Source organism: Eptatretus burgeri, chromosome 17 (assembly GCF_056783735.1).
Source record: "Eptatretus burgeri isolate ZD-2024b chromosome 17, Ebu_testis_v1, whole genome shotgun sequence".
NCBI classification, from domain to species: Eukaryota; Metazoa; Chordata; class Myxini; order Myxiniformes; family Myxinidae; genus Eptatretus; species Eptatretus burgeri.
Window position 1 is genome coordinate 30,828,961 of NC_140977.1, and position 20,991 is coordinate 30,849,951.

At 47.4% G+C, this 20,991-nt stretch overlaps 1 protein-coding gene across 4 annotated transcripts in view; it reads right to left on the minus strand.

The window, feature by feature from the left end:
• The window catches only part of WDR91 (WD repeat domain 91), a 61,795-nt gene that overhangs the window by 32,166 nt on the left and 8,638 nt on the right, over positions 1 to 20,991 (minus strand). For all 4 annotated transcript variants that reach the window (XM_085863036.1, XM_085863035.1, XM_085863034.1 and 1 more), the window contains 3 exons: positions 19,719 to 19,792; positions 15,118 to 15,265; positions 14,854 to 14,919 (listed from right to left, as the gene is read on the minus strand). In XM_085863036.1, the coding sequence (XP_085719162.1) occupies positions 14,854 to 14,919; positions 15,118 to 15,265; positions 19,719 to 19,792 (288 nt within the window). The remainder of the gene's footprint in view (positions 1 to 14,853; positions 14,920 to 15,117; positions 15,266 to 19,718; positions 19,793 to 20,991) is intronic.

Genomic DNA, 20,991 nt, shown 5'->3' on the forward strand with positions numbered 1-20,991 from the left:
TTTGCTTTGAGTGTATGTGTTGTCGGCGCCGTCTGTGAAGTAAAACTGTATAAGTGTTGCCGTGTGCTCGGTAGTCGGTTAGATCTGCATTGTTGCATTTGCTTTTTGTGCATTATTGTGTGTTTCTTCTTCTTCTTTTACATTTGCTTTTGGTGTAATTGTATATGTGTGCTTTCCGTTCATCGCGAAATAAATGTGCTTTATGTTGAACTGTTTTCCCGTTTCGCTTCGTCTTTTCCTTTATTGAATCTCCATCTTACTTCACGTAAAGGGTTGGTCGTGGGCTAAAACGCCCGATAATTAATCGAACCGTCGAGGCCGACGATAACACCGCTCGGTTATCCTGATAGTACGGACCGGGTCGCTTAAAGTGGCCCGTGTCCGAAGTCGACCTGCGGCGAGGTGCGATCGCCCGGTCTACCCTCCGTGTGGGTACTTAGGTAGGTCGAATTTGGCGAGCAACCCTATCCCACGCGGGGGCCGATTGGCACGATCGTGGTGAGGCCAAAAGGTCCACCCATGACTAGTTCCCGGCGTTAGTCCGAGAGGGTCACGACGGGATTGTCCGTCCGGTGGGCGACATGCCGCGATTCGAGTTACGTGGCCGTTCGCACGCCGGCGGGCGCGAATCCGCAACACTGGTGTCAGGTCGTGCGATATAAATTCATCGCCCTCCTCGCGGCACTGGTATCGGAGAACGGGAAAACGGGCTCTCCTGTCTCCAGCTAAATTCACGGGAATCGGTCCAGGGGTGAGAGGAGCGACCCCCGATTCCCTCCAAATTACGAGCGAGCTAAATTAACCCTTTACGAGAAGCAAGATGGCGTCTCAAGGCGAGCGGGAGCCGGGGGTATTAGAAATGGATGTAGAATGTGTAGAATCCATGGCTCAGGATGAAATCCCCGTGCAGGAAATGTTGGTTGTGCAGGAACATGAACTCGTCCAACTGAACCCAGAGCCCAAAATAGGTGCGGCGGCGGCCGCGGTGTATGACACCTCCCCACCCCCCCTCCGCCAAAACCTCCCGATCCTGGCCGAATCGGCTCACCCAAGCGCACCCGATATGGCCCAGCTATTCGCCATGCTGGCGGCAATGACAGCAAGGATGGATGCGAATACACAAAAAATGGATGCGAATACACAAAAAATGGATGAAATAAAAAGCATGAACGAAAAGATGGATACAAACACAAATGAAATGAAAAACGAAATGAAAGGCATGAACAAGCAAATGAAGGAAGAAACGAAAAAGCTGCGGGGTGAGACGCAGAACATGGGCCGAAGCCTGCAGGCGGGCATGAAGGCAGTGACCAGGGAGCTAAAAATGGCGACTCCACGTGTGGGAGCGAACGAGCTGGAAGGGGGTGCAACGGCTGTCGGGCCCGCGGTGGAGGCGGGTGAAAAAATAATTCGGGGAACGTGTTGGGCGAGGGTCGTGACGGTAACCGAGAGGGACAAACTAATTGGGGTGACGGAGACGTGCACGAGGGAGATAACAAGGGAAGAGACAGAAATAATAGTTGAGACAAGGGAGATAAAAGGTGAAGAGGTGACTGAGTTGGCAGAGACACGGGAGATGGGAACGATAGAGGGAAGACTACACGATGAAGACGGGGTAAGTGACGCACACACACACACGGAGGTAGTGGAGGACAATGGGGGTGAGCTGGTGGACTGGGTGGAGGCCCGGTGCGAGCAGCTGGATGGCCTTCTCCAGGAACGAGGGGAGGGAGTATGCCCCCTTGAGGCGAGTCACGACCAGGTGGGTTCGGTCGTGCTTTGCGAGGTTGAGGGGAGGAGTGCTGTGGACAGGTGCACGGAGAGCTTGGGGGGTAGAGAGGCCCCGGAGACCCTTGTGGGGACACGAATCCCCAGTGTGGTTGTCCCTGTGTGTGTGGTGCAAGGTGTGAGTGCATCCCCGTGTGTGGAAGCGACCCCGTATGTGAGTGGTGTGGTGGCGATTGTGCCGGAGTACGTGCTTCCCAGCACGCCGTGTGTAAAAGGGGCACCGCAAGTGGAAGAGGCCGTGTGTGTGGATGAAACGGCCAGTGTGGATGAGGCACCGCGGGTGAGTGCCCCCGCGTGTGTGAGTGAGGGACGGTGTGTGGATGAGGCACCGCGGATGAGTGCCCCCGCGTGTGTGAGTAGTATGGTTTGTGTGAGGGAAATGGCACGAGTGAGTGAAAGGCCGCGAGTGAGTGGAGCCACGTGTGCGAGGGAGATGGCATGCGTGAGTGAACGGCCGAGTGCAAGGGAGACCGTGTGTGTGAGAGAGCGGTATGTAAGGGAGATGTCGGTCGGCATGTGTGAGCATGCAGCCGCGTCTCCCGGTGTGAGTTTAATGGTGAGGTGTGTTAGCATCGTAACACGCAGGTGTGCGTGGGTGGAATGGAGACTACGACGGCGACGTGAGAGGAAAGAAAGCCGGGTAGCGGCTGTAGTTGTTTCGGGGACCGTGCCGGGTTCACCCAGCAGTGAGCACGAGGTCCGTGCTGCGCAACGCATGAGGCCCCCACGTGCTCGCTTGCGAGAGTGAAGTCCCGGTCCGGAAACGCCAGCGGTGGATTTGCCGATCCCGCGGACGGACAAAGTTTAGGCAGGATTATGGATTTGGACCGGACGGGTTCTCCACGCGATCGTGTGTGTTAAGCTCCAACGGGCAAAGCACATGTGTTCGCGTGGGGAACCCCTCGAGACGTGGGGCTTGTGTTTTTTTATGCGCACGGTGACGTCATGGCTGCACGTGGGGTTGGAATCCGGCAGGAGGGGTATCCCTGCCGGATGGTACCGTCCAAGGAGGGACGAGGTAGACGTGCAGCTGCATGACGTCACGGGCAGGTGCAAAGTGCGCGAGCTGCGAGTTACCGCGCTGGTGCTGCGCAATTAGAAAAAAAAAAGAAAAAAAAAAAGCAAGCCTCACTTTCGGGTGCACAGGATTCCTGGGCAAGGGGTGGAAGACCCCCTTGACCAGGGCACAGGATGGAAACTAGTTAGGGGGAAGGGTTAGCTTAGCTAGACCGGCTCCATGGGGCAGGGGTAAGTCCTCATGGGGCCCGTGGAATGGATTAGTTAGAGGGATTGTAGCGAGATTTAGGTTGGGAAAGTTATTTTTTTGATTTTGAGGACATGGACAGACTTGTGAATGTGTAGAGGGGGTGTAGTTTAGCGACGTAGTGTTAAAAGGAACGTGCTGTAGTTTAAGGGACGACGTGGGAGCACGAGTTAGTGAGAGGATGCAGTTAGGATGGTAGAGTTCAGCGGTGAGTGTGTTGAAGAGTTGGTGAGTGAAGTGGAAGCATGTGCTTGGTGAGTGAGTGAGGCCAGCGGGTCTGTGGGAGTGGAGCGAATGGGGACTGCATGGTGCGATGAGTGATTGGGGGGAGGAGTGACTCCCGCCCAAGGGACCCCCGGGGTCAGTGTAGAGTGAGTTAGCTGGGTTAGTCAAATTAACAAATATGGAAGTCGTTTTGTTGTTGGTGGGAGTGTAGGCTCGAAACCCGTTTGGAGGGGTGCAGGAGCCCTGTGGACGGGCTGGGAGCGTGGCTGCGAAAGGTGAGTATCGCTGAGTGGGTACCCCGGGCACCAGGCTAGTCGGCCGTGGTAGGCCAAGGGCCCATGGGGGGCCGGGATAGCGTAGTGGGCACGGGTGCGCCTGCTTGGTGCGGGGGCCCGGGGCGCCATTAGCCGCGTGGGCAGTGTTGTGGGCACGGGTGACCCTCGGAAAGGGGCCTGGGAAGCCAGCCTGCCACGTGTGCGTTTCAGGGGAGGTGCCATGGGGGCACTCCCCGGTGTTTAGGGAGCTGGTAGGCTCGGAGGCAGTGTAGTGCCCGGGGGTGCCATCGTCGGAGAATCGGCAGAGGGTCGTGCCTGCCAAAGGGAGCCACGTGTCCCAGCCATGAGACCGTGTGAGGGCACGGAGAGAAAATTGGGGGGCGAGGCCCGAAATTGTGAGGACACCAACACAGGCGACGGGAATCTGGGTTGTTAGAACCAGTAGTTTAAGCGAGAGGCGCTTGTTGAAAGCCCCGGGGTAGTTTAACAGTTAAATGGTTAGAGTAGATTAGGAAGTGTACCCCTCCGCACCATCCATCGCCTCGTTCTCGTTGTGGGCCGCTGGACCCACTTTGGTTATAGATCGCTGAACTCTGGGGAGGCCATCCTGAGGCTTAGATTGGGCCTCGGCACAGGACGCTAGCTCTCCCTTGTTCCCCTCCGGGAAGGGAACGTAGGGGTTGGGAGTAGGCGAGGTGACAGGATAGGTTAGCCGAACAAGGACAGTACAGGGGGTTAGGGGACGATTTATAGTGGGGAAGTAAAAATAAAAAAATAAGTTGGGGCTAAATTGGGGTTTGACAAATTAAGGGAGTGGGTATAGACAGTGACAGGCAAAGGCGATAGGTTGGGAGGGAGACCGTAGGGTAGGTCCGAGCCCGCCTTCCGAGTGGTCAGCACCACCGCACTCCCTCCACCAACCTCCACTGAACGGCAAAGGCTGGCCAGCTTCATCTGCTGGCTGTGTTGCTGCAAGGCAGAGGCCGGCCAACTTCATTGGCAGCTGTTGTTTTGCTGCAAGGCCTGTATCGGCCGGATCGTCTGCAGCTGTTTTCTGCAAGGCCTGTGCCGGCCAGTTCGTCTGCCGGCTGTTTTTGCCTGCAGCGGCCTTCTTCTGCAGGCTGTGTTTGCCTGCTGCCTTTGCCATGCCGTGCCCACTGCCCCTGTTCACCAGCCCCGTTCAATTTTTGCTTTGCCCCCCCCCCCTGTTCATTTCCATGTGCGCCGGGATCATCGTAAAAGCAACAGTTTGCAAGCTGCAAGAACTGCCCTGTTGGCAGCTACAACACGGGCCTGCATTGGCGGCCCGTGCACCGTGTTTGCGTTCAGTTCAAACCATTCATCCATCCATTTGTTGTGTTCATTGCGTGTGCCACTTGAGCTGGCACGGAGACTACGTTTGTGCAGCCCATGCACCGTTGTGGTTCACTGCGTTCAGTTCAAAAGGGAAGGCCTTGGACTGCGTGTGAGCAGCCGGCCACGTTCCCTGTCACCTGCATTGTTTGAGCCAGAGACTGCATGCGAGCAGCCTGGCTCCCTGCTAACTGCTTTCTTTTTGCAGAGTTCATTGATCCTGGGCTATGGTTTAGTGTAAAATTTGTAAGTTAAGGTAAGATGTACTGTAAATATGAGTGCGCCCCCGGCATGTCTGTCTTAGCGCCGGCAATTTTATTTAAGTTGTCCGTGTGAGTGAGTTTGTTGAGGTAGTTACTCAGCCCTCAGGTTATTTATTTTGGGGACACGAATACCATGAATGTCGCACTCAGGGATCCGTAGGTAAAATGTACTAGGGGAAAACTACACATGATGGCACACGAAAATTTGACGACTCGGGACGAGTCTGTAAAAAGGGGAGGGGGTAGTGTTGTGGTTGACGAAATTCGCAAACCACCATTCAGGTCCCTTAGGTGAGATATCTCTAAGTATATGTGTAGTTAGGCCCAAACCCGTTGTTTAGAGGGAATAAATGTCATTCATGCGGGCTGCGACCCTTCTAGATAGCCGTTTTTCTTTTACTATCTTTACTTTGGACCAGCCGCCATTACTACCACCACCAACCACGTCTCAACAGCCATCACACAACAACCACCAGTCGCAACGCCGCTTCACAACAACAACAACGCCAACAGCCACGACCTTTACCGTCAACTCGCCCTCGCAACCATCGCATCACCGTCATTCCCACGCCGCTTGTGGGCACCGATACTGGACTCGTGCAGGGCGCGCACCGAGCAGGGGTGCAAAAGCGCCGGCCTTTCCGAAGAAAACGGATCAAAAACGACTCACGCCCACTTCTGTTCCGTCCTATCGGCGAGCGTGGGGCGATTTGGCCCCGCCTCCAGGTGTGTTGGAGTAATATCGCTATATGCAAATTCATGGATCAAAAAGCATTCACGCCCACTTTTCCTCGGTCCAATGGGGAGCCAGTTAGAGGTGAAGGGTCGGAGGTAAAGGGTCGAAGGTGAAGGAGCGAGGCCACGGCGCATATAAGGGGCCGCGCTCGCCAAACAGTGAAGAGTTCGGAGGGGAGAGAGTGAAGAGTTCGGAGCCAGTGAAGAGTTGGGATGAGTCAAGAGAGGAGACGGAGAGGGCGGTTGGACGGAGCTGTGGAGAGGTGGCGGCGGCGAAGACGGTCGAGGGGGTGCTCGTGTCGGAGTCGGGGAGCTGCGGAGGGAGAGGCCGGCGGCGCGACCGAGGTCGTGGTGGAGACGCTCGTCGCAGGACCCGAGACAGGGAGATATCCACCCCCCCCCGAGCATCAACAACCCCCTCCTGTTTCCCCCCGCGCTGAGATAGTGCGAGAAGGGGGCCCCGTTCCCACCCCCTACCAGACACTGTCCGCGAGGCCCGCGGAGTCGGGGCGCCACCGCCATCTTGCGGCTCATCATCAGACGGGTAGGCCCGACGCGGTCTCGGCCCCAGGCCCGCCTACCCCCCTCATCCTTGAGGGTGGTCCTTTTTTTTTGCTTTGAGTGTATGTGTTGTCGGCGCCGTCTGTGAAGTAAAACTGTATAAGTGTTGCCGTGTGCTCGGTAGTCGGTTAGATCTGCATTGTTGCATTTGCTTTTTGTGCATTATTGTGTGTTTCTTCTTCTTCTTTTACATTTGCTTTTGGTGTAATTGTATATGTGTGCTTTCCGTTCATCGCGAAATAAATGTGCTTTATGTTGAACTGTTTTCCCGTTTCGCTTCGTCTTTTCCTTTATTGAATCTCCATCTTACTTCACGTAAAGGGTTGGTCGTGGGCTAAAACGCCCGATAATTAATCGAACCGTCGAGGCCGACGATAACACCGCTCGGTTATCCCGATAGTACGGACCGGGTCGCTTAAAGTGGCCCGTGTCCGAAGTCGACCTGTGGCGAGGTGCGATCGCCCGGTCTACCCTCCGTGTGGGTACTTAGGTAGGTCGAATTTGGCGAGCAACCCTATCCCACGCGGGGGCCGATTGGCACGATCGTGGTGAGGCCGAAAGGTCCACCCGTGACTAGTTTCCGGCGTTAGTCCGAGAGGGTCACGACGGGATTGTCCGTCCGGTGGGCGACGTGCCGCGATTCGAGTTACGTGGCCGTTCGCACGCCGGCGGGCGCGAATCCGCAACAATATATATATATATATATATATATATATATATATATATATATATATACATATACATATATATATATATATATACATATACATATACGTACACATATACATAAACGTACACGTATACATATACACACACAGTGGGGTGCAAAAGTACGAGCCCATTGGAAATTTATTGAGGCACGATAACAATATAAATCATTGTAATATGAAACCAAACACTTTCAGGAACTCTTAAAAGGATGTAACAACACTTATAATAGGAAAAAAAAAATAAATCAAATCTGTCTTTACGTATACAGTCAAAGCTCGTTACTATGCCACCTCGCTTCTATGCCACTCTCGCTATTATACCACTTTTGCTCGGTCCCGACAAAATTCAATACAAAATAAATTTACTATGCCACCCCCTACTCTCGCTACCATGCCACTACTGTGTGACTGTTAAAAGGCACGAGTCGTGAAAAAGTCTGTATTGCGCAGTGCTCGATTATCACACTCACGTCCAAAGGCGAAGCGACGAACTACAGTCCAGCTGCGCACAACATAACTCAATACGTACGCGCATAGTCAGACTGTGTCAAAACACCCGATTCTTCTCCCCGATGCCAGCCACAACAAGCCAATCACAACACGCACAACGAGACACAAAAAAGCGCGAGCACACACACAGACACGCAGGCACACGTACAACAGCGACATCATTTTTTTTCAAATTCAGCCCATAATGTCAGCTCAGAAACGCAAGCGAACCGACTTTACGCTGAAGGAGAAGAAGGAGATCATCGATGCCGAGAAGAAGGAGCCGAATCAGTCCAAGTTGGCCAGGGAGATTAGCAAGAAATGGGGCGTCGAAGTTAAGAGAACCACCGTGAAGGGCATTTTCAGCAAGAAGGATGCAATCGAGGCTGCAATCAAAGCTGGATTTCCATCGAAGCGCATGAAGTTGACGCAGGCTCACGACCCGAAGCTTGATGAGGGAGTGCTCATGTGGCTGAAGCAATCAAGAGGACAGAATGTGCCTGTCAGCGGCAATCTGATCAAGGAGAAGGCGATGAAACTGGCCGAGCTGATGCACATCCCAGACTTCATGGCGAGCGACGGTTGGTTGGGCAATTTCAAGAAGCGCCACGGCATCACGTTCAAGACAGTGCAGGGCGAAGCTGGAGCGGTGGATTCGCAATCCCTTCTTGAGTGGCAACAACAGGTTCTCCGGCCCTTACTCGGGCAGTTCTCCGCAGACGACGTCTTCAACCTGGACGAGACTGGACTCTTCTGGCAGCTGCTTCCGAACAAGACCATGGCTTTCAGGGGAGAGCGGTGTACTGGAGGAAAGAAAAGCAAGCAAAGGATCACTCTTCTGGTTGGGGCAAACATGAGCGGCAGCGAGAAGTTCCCTCTTCTGGTGATTGGCAATTCCAAGAAACCCCGTGCCTTCAAGAACAAAGAGATCCCGGTCAAGTACAAGGCGAACTTGAAGGCGTGGATGACGGCGGAGCTTTTCGAGGAGATGTTGCGTGCGTGGGACGGACGACTCGGCCAGCAGGGATGCAGAGTGCTGGTCTGTCTCGATAACTTCTCTGGCCACCCTCCCGAGCTCGAGTTGAACAACATCCAACTGGTCTTCTTCCCACCCAACACGACAGCCAATTCGCAACCAATGGATCAGGGAATCATAGAGAACCTCAAGCGCCACTACAAGAAGCTCCTGCTAGGCCGCCGGCTTGAGGCCATAGATGAGGGAAAGGAGTTCAAGTTCACGTTGCTCGACGCTCTACACGTCGCCCGGCGTGCTTGGGAGCAGGTCGGCAAATCGACGATCAGGAACTGTTTCGCGAAGGCCAAGTTCATCGAAGAGGAGATCCAAACTGAGCCACAGGATGCGGAGCTGCCCAACATCTGGGAAGCTCTGCCTGCCGAGGAAAAGATGCACGAGAACGAGGAGATAGAGCTGTCTGACTTTCTCGAAGCCGACGAGCGCCTCGCGACTGGCGGGTATTTCACACTGGAGGAGATTGCGGAGGAGATTCTGTGCAGTGAGGAGCCGGTGGAAAGCGAAGATGACGAGGTAACTGTCGAGGAGGAAATCGTTCCGTTCGAGGAAGCCCAGCGCGCTTGTAGCACCGTCCGAAAGTTTATGCAGCAGAGAAGCGGGAAGCCCGGTGTGATGCAAGCGTGCGATCGGCTAGACAAAGAGATGCACGAGATCCGCCGAAAGAAGATGCGCCAGCCGACGATTCTTGAAAGCTTTGTGTGTCGTGAATTTCTCGCCATGCCATATGTTAGTGTGTGAACTCTGTTAGTGTGTGTATGTTCTCCGTTCGCTTCGCTTATACAACAGTCGTGCCTTTTACTTGCTGGAATAAATTTTGTCTAAAGATTAACTACAGATGGGTAACTTGAGAAAATAAGGCCGTTTTTACAAAATCTCGTTACTATGCCACTCTCGCTACTATGCCACTTTTGCTCGGTCCCGACGGGTGGCATAGTAACGAGCTTTGACTGCAACAGTAATCACTAATCAGTGACCCGCTTTTGCCTTGAGAACTGCCTCAACTCCATTCGGGATCGACTTAACTCGCAGAGTACCAGCACTATGGACGATCTTGTTCCAAGCATGCAACTCGTTCTTCTGATACATACCTGTATTTGGGCAGTGCATAGGCAACTGACAGCTGCCTCAATCGCTCACGATAAAAATAAAAATAACCCTGGTTATGTGCCTGAAGCAAAAACATACCTACTGCTTGTAATTCAAAACACCTCACTGCATTGGAAAACGTAGACAGGAATACTGCACTGTAAATAGTGGAGACTTGTAATACCCTCCCCACCTGGAGACGACGTTACATCATACACATTTACATAGAGAATTTACATGACCTCACCTCCACAAGACCATTAGCAAAGCTAAAAAAACATCCCTACAAATTAATTGGGGTCATGCTGATCCATGTAGCAAGTATGGATGCAATCAGCCCAGAACTGTCGGAGGAGCACAACAGACAATTAAACAAAAACGCAAACGCACATACACTGGCTCGTGAATTACAGGAAGGATTACCTCCGCCGCCGAAGGTGGATGGAGGTTATGTATTCACACCTGTTTTGTCTGTCTGTCTGTCTGTCTGTGAGCATGATATCTCAAAAAGTTATAGACGGATTCGGACAAAACGATTCAATTTTGTTGAAGATCCGGACACGATAATGTTTAAGAGATTCTTCACCATTGAAAGATATGGCTAAAAACGATATGTCAAAACGTTGTGGACGAGTTAGGATAAAACTTGGTGGACGAGTTGGGTCGGTGACAAGAACAAGCCGCTTAGATTTTGTTTCAGGTCCAGATGCAGATCCGACCCATCAGTGGGATACAAAACGTAAACTGTTTAGCCTGGCAGAGGTATGCGCTCTGCCGAGTGTCATTCTAGTTAGTTTATGGACTATGTTTGGGTCAATCTTTCCCCAGCACTATTGTAATGCACTCCAGAGCATAGTCAGACTGCTCACATGTATTATAAAAAAAAATTGTCTTTGAAATTATGATTTGAAAAAGCTTGGCATTGATTTAAGTCGACTCGTACTTCTGTACCCCACTGTATAAGCAGTTGCACACAGTATAGATGTTGCACACAGCAGCTGACAAACTTACCAACAAGCAATTCCCCCCCAACCTATAAATTCTAGGTTCAGAAATGACTACCTGGTTGTGTCCAATTTTCTGACAAACCAACAAAGATAATTTATTTTTAATACGATAAACTTTTTTTTTCTAGTGTGGATGAACCAAAACAAAGAAAACTTTCCTATCCTCCAGACAATCAACTTAGGAATTGATCACAGCGGAAGTACTGAAATTATTGAGCCAATTCTTCGGGATTACCTGTTATTCTCCGAGTTCATGACTGTCATGCTATCAATCAAAATATGTGGGGTCAGGGGAATACCACATTTGTTGCAAGGAAGGCAAATATCAAAATAATATCCTTTCACACTATAAATACATTTAATGTATGAAGCAAAATAATGCCGTATGTTTTTTACAAAATATTTTAAAATATATCATGCGTTGAAACTTCAAAGAGCTGTCTGTTAAAAAATAATCATAAAACAACAAATGTAAAAAACCTTTGCAATCCCTGCTCCAAAAGGAATGCAGAATCAACTGGAATGCACTCAATGGAGGTGTTGACTCAAGCAATCGTTTTCTATTGGTACAATACTGCCACAGAGGACCCCAAGCTGTACTGTCGTTTGACGGTGGTTGGAATACGTATAGTCCTGCTCAAATTTTCATTTCATATTTTTTCCCTTGTGAGCTCAAAATTGAACTCATCTGAGATATTCACAATCTGAAGCTCTGCTAAATTTGGCAATCCCAGCTGCCTTCCTTGAGCAGCTATTCTGCCGACAAACATAAAAACCCACAGACGGGATTGATCACAATTCTCATGTGCATGCCCTAAGGCCGCATGGTGGCAAAAGTAGGCAGTTGAGTCATGTGATTGAATCGACATTTTCTGATGTCTGTAGTGATGGTCTGGTCAGGCGAGTCTGTGTTCAGTCAAATGTAATTATAACCAACTAGCAGATGGATGTAGCATAAATCCCCATGTATAAAGTGCACGTTTCTCTTTTTCGAACAAAATGAGGGCACCTGACACACAGGCACAGGGTGTGCCTTATGCACGGACACTGCTCTTGAGGTGTAAGTAAATTGCGTTTTCAACCCCAAATGGCAGGAACCCGCAGCTTGAGTTCCCATAGCGTGAACAGCAGAGAAATTTTTGTTCAGTTTTATTCAGCTCATTTAAGTAAGATTAAGCTGTCACATAACATGTAAGACTAGCCTGGTGTTGGCTTAGCGGTTAGGGTGGTGGCTTGGGATCCTAGGGTCCTGAGTTCGAGCCCCATTTCCGCTGAATTAACACCAGGGGGTTGACTCAGCCTGTCATCCTTCCGAGGTCAGCGAAATCAGCTCCAGTGTACTGGTAATCGGGGCACTGCATTAGCAGCATAGCTGCATCCCTAACCAGTGATGCAACCAGCAGCCAAAAAGGCAGCACACGATGGGAACATGCAAGAGATTTCTTTTCATTTGCATCATATTTGTATCAATAAAAATGTTACTCTTAAAATGTGCACGTTAAAACAGTTGCATTATCGGCTCCCAAAGAGTATAGTAAAAAAAACACGAACGGCGAAGCCAAAACGACGAGACCGAAAGACCTTGCAAATCATCAATGAGTTTAATTTATGGTAACCATGAGGACTAACATGAGTGGAAGATCCATGCTATCCTTCAGAGGAAATTTTAAATCGCTCTGCAAATCAAGATGTTCATAATAACAATTTATTCTCCCCAGAGTAAGTCCAATGTGCGGAATCGGTGAAGCATGGCAAGATGACAAAACGTAGCACATACATGCCTCTTTAATAAATATAAGTAATTTAGATGATGCAAACAAAAATGGATGAATAGACAGCACAACAAATATAATCAACAATCTACAATGATGATGCTCAAGGGGCCACAAACACACCCAAACAGCCCATTTAAGAGCTACACAATTTCAAGAAAGAATTGTGAAAAAAGAAGAAACTAGAAGGGCACTCTGGAGAGTGCATACCTCCACTCGGATCCAGGTACGGATCTTCACCAAAATCGAACCAATTTGTCGTGATCACACACCCGTGTCCACCAAGTTTCATCCAAATCCGTCCCCAACTTTTTGAGATGTCGTGCAATATATCGTTTTGGCCCCATCTCTCAATGGTGAAGAATCACTTTAAAAATTCTAGTCGTCGGATCCAGATCTTCACCAAAATCTAATCAATTCATCCTTGTCACACACCGAACCTGCCCAACAAATTTCATCCGAGTCCATGCACAACTTTGTGAGATATCCTGCACAAAAACAGAAAAACAAACACAAAGTGACAGGGGTGAAACATTACCTCCGTCCATCTCAGATGGTGGAGGTAACAAACACCGACACGCTTAGGCCAAAAAAAAAAATGTTGCATTGGCGTAACGGGTCACTGAAAAATAGGGTAGGTCGGTCGGGATCTTTTTTTTTTTTTTTTTTTTTTGCCTAATAAATCCCAAAATTTTTGGATAATAAATCCAAAAATTTAATAAATCCTAATAAATCCCTCCCAAAATCTCCCCCGGCTCGAGTACCACCCTTTTTGTCGGCGGGTTCTGTCCGAAACACTTCCGGGTTTTTGCGATCGCGATCGCAATCAACAAGATACTTGAAATCGATTGCAAAAAAAACAAAAAAAAAACGTAGGGTCGGCGGAATTTTTAGGGTCGGGCGGGTTACGCCAATGCAACATTTTTTTTTTTTTGGCCTTATTTATATCTTCCTTTTCGTCTTCTCTACCCCGACAGTTTCATTAGCAGTGCAGTGCCGAGCATATAGAGTTGATGGATGGACACGTTTGGTTGTGCAAGGTTTTCTTATCCAGTACAGTTCCTCTGTCTCAACACTGAAAAACATATGGAAATGAAGCATTAATTAATGGTTCAATAAATTATTGGAAACTTATTTTTCTTCTTTTTTTTGGTTTAGATTTCCTGATATAATAGACATCTGAACTAAAGTTGATGCATCTTATGTACAGTATATTAGTTGTGAAACTGTATGGTGGGAGGGGAGGGGGAGTGGGGGTGATAAAGCAAACCATACATCTTATACATGAGGATTTAAGGAAGGAAGGAAGGGTGATGAAGGGTCCTGTCAAGGAAGGGTGATGGGATGGAATGACATTTGATAAGATGGGAAGGCCAGGGAAAACTGAATAAATGTATATAACAACAATCCTGTAATCGTTTGGCTGGAAGTGCTGCCCACCAAAATTCCGTGGTGTCACCCAGAATTGCGAACACTTGCCAAACGTCTACTTTTGACTGCGCTACACAGAATAAAGGCTGGAAGCAAGTATAGATGGCATAACCACAAATGTGAGACATTGCTAACCATGTCTCTGAACTTTGGTTGTGAGGCATGAAGTAATAAGAGAGGAGATAGGAAATGGAACAGTCACTGTAATATCACATACAGTACATATTGAAGATTAATCCTGACATGTAGGAGAAGGTAAAGTAAAGAGAGAAAGAAAGAAATATATATATATAATATATAGCTTAATAATTGATAAGGTTTAACAATGAGCAGCAATTACTTTCAGCCTTCTGAATTGTGAAGGGTGGTGATCATAGCATTTACAGCCAGAGAGTTGGTGTCAAAGCCACCCAATGCTCGCCTGTTTATAGATTTATCGATTTTAAAAGACTAGTCTAATAATATTTTTTATAAAGCATTGCAGTGAAGTCTGATCCAAATAATTTTAAAGCAATATATGTATTTGTATATTGTAATCAGTAAAAAATAGTGTGGTAGATAAAAACATTAGAAAGGAAATAACTTGCACCAAAAACTTTAACATTTTCACGCTCACGCTGACGCTCACGCCGGGGGTATCGCTATAGCTCTCTGTTCTTTGAACAGGCGAGCTAAAAATGCATTATTTTTCAATTAATGAATTTTTTTTCACCCTAATGTCATAGCTTTGCAACAAATCAGTGTATAGTTACTCACATGTGAGTTTATGTATAAATGCACATTTCCAAACAATGAAAATCATTGTGAGAGACGAGGCATCGGGTCATGTGAGCTTCAATTGGTGAGGCTTATCCTCGTTACCTGTGCCGACGGACGAGTATTTGGAATGGTTTTTGTGGTGTCCAGCTTGAAAGGCTTCGATGTCATCTACACATAGGTTGGAACGACAAAGGAGAAATTCCATAAGCAGCAATTCCACTTTGAGAATCCAGCTGCACATAGTCTCAAATTATTACAACTACCTGAGGCACCTCACCTACAGTACATCTATGCTTTCAACTTTCAGGCATGCACACTCCAGGGAATACGAAGAACACACCCAAAATTTCAAATAATATTAAATACCTCCACGGTCTTTGCTGGAGACTGAGAGCTCTTGGAGAGCTGTGTTGCTGGTTGTGTAGTGCGACAAGTAGCTGAGCTGGAACGTGGAGTCGCCATCGTGATCAGAGGGCGATTGGAAAGTGAACGAGTGTCGAGAGTATTACCATTGCTGTTAGATGTGGGAGGAGGAGGAGGAGGAGGAGGAGGAGGAGGAGAAGGAGAAGGAGAAGAAATCGCTTGATAAATTACCAGAGACAATGATCCCCAAAAGGAAGTGCACAAGCTCACCATTTTAAACACCAATGGAACATTCGTCTCTGATGGATAGTGATTGTCTGCATTGATGGACAAGATAAAATATGGGTTTATCAACTGAGAACTATTTTAAACTTCAGTGGGAATGGAGGTGAAGCGACTTTTCAAGCATTATTCTTTTGTTAAAGGCCCGGTCACACCTTGACGTTTTAGCCAACGTATGCCGATTTTTGAATTTTTTTTCTAAAACGCTGGCACACGTTGAATACGTTATGGGTAAGTTTTGATAACATTGAGAGCACGCTGGCATACGTCGTAGTACGTTGGCTTTAAACGTTGTACTTTTCGGTTGTCCTCAAATTTTTCATGCTTGAAATTTCACGACGTATGCCGGCGTATGACTCACACGGTCCGCTACGCTGGCCACAAGTTGTAGGCACGGTCTGCGATCGTTGACAGACGTCAACACATGCTACTTGTAAGTTAATCATAAGTTGACAAACGCCGAGGTAATGTTTAGAGTACCTGAAACTTATTTCTAACCTATGATTAATGTGTTGTTGGCACGTTACGCGATCGTTGCCACACGTCGACAGACGTTACTTTTAAGTTACTCATAGGCTGAAAGACGTCGGTATAATGGATCGTCCTTGCGTCAGCGTCCACAGCCACGGCCAGGACACTTATTTGCAGCATTCTTCAAACTTTTCTTCGGCATGACGAGGATGTTCACACTTCGATGTCTAGCTTGGCTATGATTCCAATTGTCCATCGGCAGCGTCTATTTAAAATAGTCGAGTTTGAGCGTTTTAACACGTTCAGAAGAAACGTTTCAAATTTCCAAACCCCAGCGTCAAAAAAAAAACAAAGACGAGTGACAGCAATTTAAATCGTTCATTGTAAACAATGAAACTAGCTGAGTGGTACCGTTTAAAAGTCGTTGAGTGTAAAAAAAATCCAATTGTTGAGCGCAAGCGTCTACTTTCAATAGTGGAGATGCAGCCATTTAAATCGTTGAGTGGCAGCCTATGAACCTACCCGTGGACACGCGGACGCAAGGACGATCCATCATAACCCACACCCTCCCCCTCACACCCACCTACTACTGCCGACATGAACAAAGTACTACTAATACTAATACTAATACTAATACTAATACTAATAGTAATACTGATACTGATACTGTTACTGCTGACATGGACATCGACTCAAAAAGGACTCGAAAACACTGTTGGGTTCCCCTTTTATGAACACCATTTTTATATACCAATTCCCAAAACCGCTGGGAACACGTCTTTATATGGCAGTTGTAACCTAGAAACACGTTCATTTATTTTTTTTGTCGACCGGAAGACGTCATTGGAATACGTCTACATACGTCGATGTGTGTTGGGGCTACGTAAAGAATTGGTTCAAAGCACGTCAAACATAAGTTAGAAATAAGTTTCGCGTAGAAAAGACATTACCGCGACGTGTTTCGACTTATGAGTAGCTTATAAGTAGCCTTTGTGGACGTGTGTAAGCGTCCGCATATCGTGTGTACAACTTATCCTCATCGCATGCAAACGTGTGTCATACGCCGAGTAAGTCGTAAAATTTTGAACATGTTCAAAATTTCTTGACGTACTCTACTTACTACGACTTATGATAGCGTATTTAGCGTTCTACTCGCGCATACCAAACTTACCCATACCGTATTCGACGTACCCCAACGTTTTAGACACACTTTTTGTTACGTCGGCATACGCTGGCAAGATCGCCAAGGTGTGACCGCGATTTTGACCCTTCCATTTCTACGGCAGTTATGATTTGAATCGTTGTGCGTCAGCCTTTTAATAGGCTACGCCACGACATCGTCGGCGATGCGTGCAACGCACGATGCCTGAGTTAGACTATCGTTGGGCATCGGTTGTGTAGGCCGACAACAGGTTCAGCATTCGTTGGTATAAGTTATCTATAACACAACGAAACGTTCTGTGTAGTTACCAATGCGTTATACATTAGACCAAGTCGCTATTAATACGTCCGAATCTTTAAAAAAAAAACATCAAAAGTTCAACGTAAGCCAGCGTTTTACATAAAATTTTAACACGTTGCCATCGCTGGCTAAAACGTCAAGGTGTGACCGGGCCTTAAGCAAGAACACGAGAAAAAAAAAGAAAAGTAATAGATAGAAAGAAAAATAAGAACTTGAGTGAAGCGCTTCCCGCTTCCCCGCAAATTCCCACGCTTCACACCTAAAGCAAAGTTTAAAGATGGCAAAACATTCCACCATGATTGAGCCAATATCTAACAGAGTTAAAAAATAATCTTCTGTTTTGACCCCCTGTGACCCCAAGTCTCCACCTCCTGGGGCATGAACTGGGGATCAAATGCCCCACAAAAAAATCGTTAAGTATTTCATGCGTCTCCCAATGCTCATTGCATATACAACGTTTTATTGAAAAATGTTTACAAACATGTCAGCAATTGAATTCTTTAGCATTTGACCTTTTGACCCTGTTCCAGTGCCCCGGGGGGAAGGGGGGGGGCACGAGAAAAAAAATTGTACTGCTCTCGCATGTTCTTGCCAAGTATTGATCGTAACTACCAAGTTTGGTGAATTTCTGCACAATTGTTTAGGAGGAGAAAGCGTGACGGACAGACAGACAGACGATTACAATATCTCCCCTTGTTTATTTAAAGTGTGGGGATAACCAGAAGACAGTCTTCAATGGGGTACAAAACCTACACACATCTCGCTTTGGGCATGGTTGTCGATATCTGACAGGTTCCACAAAAGACAGTGGAGTAGTATCAAATTATTTAGGACATTGAGTCATTTGATTAATATTTCGTATACAGCCTGTGGCTGCTGGTTGCACGATTGCTGGGGAGCACAGCTGTGCTGATGATACAGTGCCCCCAGTTGCTGGTACTCATTTTGCTGACCTCGGGAGAATGCCAGGCCGAGTCAACCCACCTGGTGTTATGTAATGGCTCAACAGGGGCTCTAATTTAAGACCCTAAGATCTTAAGCCAGCCACCATAACCATTAAACCAACACCAGGCTTAATGACTTGTTCATCTATGAGCACAATGTACAGGTCTTGCAAATGTTCAGCAGCAATAAAACCATTTGGTTCCTGAGAAATTTTACAAAGTCGTTTTGAACTAAACTCATTTAGGAATAATTTTGTGATGAAGCGTTAAGTGGAAAAGACAGCTCGTTGAAAAGGATTAGCAAACAGGAATGAGCAAGCAAGATCAAAAAATGTCAATTCTGCTTCAAAAGTTTTGATGTGCATGAGGAAAACAAAGTAGGTCTGAGAGAACTTCTGTTCAGGTTAAGGAGCAATTCAGCCCCAGAACTATAGCAAGGGTTGCAACTATGTAACCCGAGGTTGGTTGGGTTGGGGGAGCATACATCGCTGCGTCCACTTTCTGTCGATACTCCAGGGGCCTCTGTCTGGCCATTCCACAGGCAGATGCCTGGCCAATCACAATCTCTTTGGGATAAGACTTTCCAGGCACCCACCTAAAGGGACCACCCCAGGTTAACCCAAGGAGACCACCGCATGGTGGACGACACCTCAGCACCTCCCCAACACATACCACTTTGTGCTTTTTTGCGAATGCAGTGTTTTCATGGTGGCCGGATTGCAAATCCTGCCACCAACCTCCGAGGAAAGGTAACCCACTGCAGGAGGGCATCCACAGATGCAGTTGGGCACCAGATATGGATAGCCGTTGGCTCACAAGGAACTCCTCCACCCTTTGGCAGGTTTTGTTTTTAGTTCTGCTGGGTGTCCATATCCATACACCCTCCTCACCAGGAGCACCTGGTGGGGGGAGCTTCTTTAGTCACCAACACTCAACCATGAACAAGTTAGTACAGGGTTTACATGATACCTGTAGCATGTCGCAGATCTGATCTGGCCTGACCTGACAATATGGGTTGGGTGCCACAATAATCGGATGGGCTGCTTTGTACCAATACAATCGAGCTCAATACAGTGCAGAGATCCCATCCTCAAACGATCCCCCAACCCAAGCCTCCGAGTCGCCAGATTACAGGCGCACAACACTACGCCCATTAACTCAAGGAATTGCAAGTTCGTCATTCTACTTGTCCTAATGATGATCATAGGCAGGTGAAAGGAAGGCAAATATTTTATTCATGCACAATATATATCATGGTCCCTTGTGGGAACAAAGGATCTTTGTTTGCTCTGATGTCAAAGACCAAAAAGTCAAATAATGAAAGCATTCTTTCCTGCGTAAGTGCTACATGATCCAAATACGTTTAAAATGGTACGTGCAAACAATGAGCTCTTCTTTTTTTGCATCAAAAAATATTATCAAGTTATTCAGAGGAAAAGCCTTACTTTTCGTTTGAGCTCCCACCACAAACACCACCCCCACCATCACCCCCTTTCCGTACTGGAATGCCTCCACACACCTCAAGCAAGAGAAGGGGAGCAGAAGGGCAGTTCAGAGTAAACCTTAAACTTGCAAATAGTTGATCAGTCAGTGGAACAACTGTCATGTGTACAAGAGTAATATAAATGGCATCAACTGCAAGCATTTGAGCACTTTAATGTAAATTGGCATTGAACCCATCTCTTTAACGAGGGTAGTTGAACAACATAACTTGTATATGTTACAGCGGAGCGACGTGGTTTATTGATGGTCAATATTTGCAATTTTATTATTCCAGAAACATTTTGTTTACTGCTGACTACCCAGCGATAAGTTTAACACTATTATTATGTCATTACGATATGATTATTAATGTTACGTTATTATTATTATTATTATTACGACAATGGTAGGATTAAGAAACGTAGGCTTATTAGTTGCGACTTGTAAGCAGTTATCAGCAGTGGTTTCTGAAATTATACACCGCTTCTCAACGAGTCGTGAATAATGCACCGCCGTGAATGCCTAGCAATGTGCTAGACGTAACGCCGTCTTACTACACCGCCATCTTACTGAATCTGTCATCCAGCCCATTGTCTACGGATGCCAGATAGTCAGATAGATGGGTTGTATTTTTCGAGTGCCATCAGCAAAGCGACGACATAGTCCGAGTACTGCAATAAGCAAATCGTGAGACATCATCAATGGATTAAATTGACAGAAATATTGAGTGAGGTATGCTAACCGCCATGGGAAGCAAGGAGAAGCTGACGTTTCGGGCATTGACACTTCATAACATCAGCTTATTCTTACTTCCCATGGCCATTAGCGAACCTCAATCATTTTATCAATTTGTCAACCTGTCCACCATTGCAGATAGACACTAGCCTTAACAAGCAAGACTAGTTCTTCATTCTACCTATTTATAATCACCTGTGTAATCCCGGATGAAGACCACCCTGTGATTGAAACATCAGACCTCAGCCTCGCATGTTGGGCAGCTATAGCATGGTGTTTTAAGTTTTATATTTGGATCTTCCCAATGCACTACCACTACTCCTAACTACTATTATTACAATGACCCTAATAAATCCCTACTTGCTTTGGGGTCAGCCACGATAAGTATTGGTCCAAGTCATCAACAAACTCTCTGGTCAGGCCAAGCGTTTGATTGGATCTGATTTGGGCAGGAAATTGTAATTTGTTCAGGGTGCTGGTGATAACTCAGCCATCCTTCGA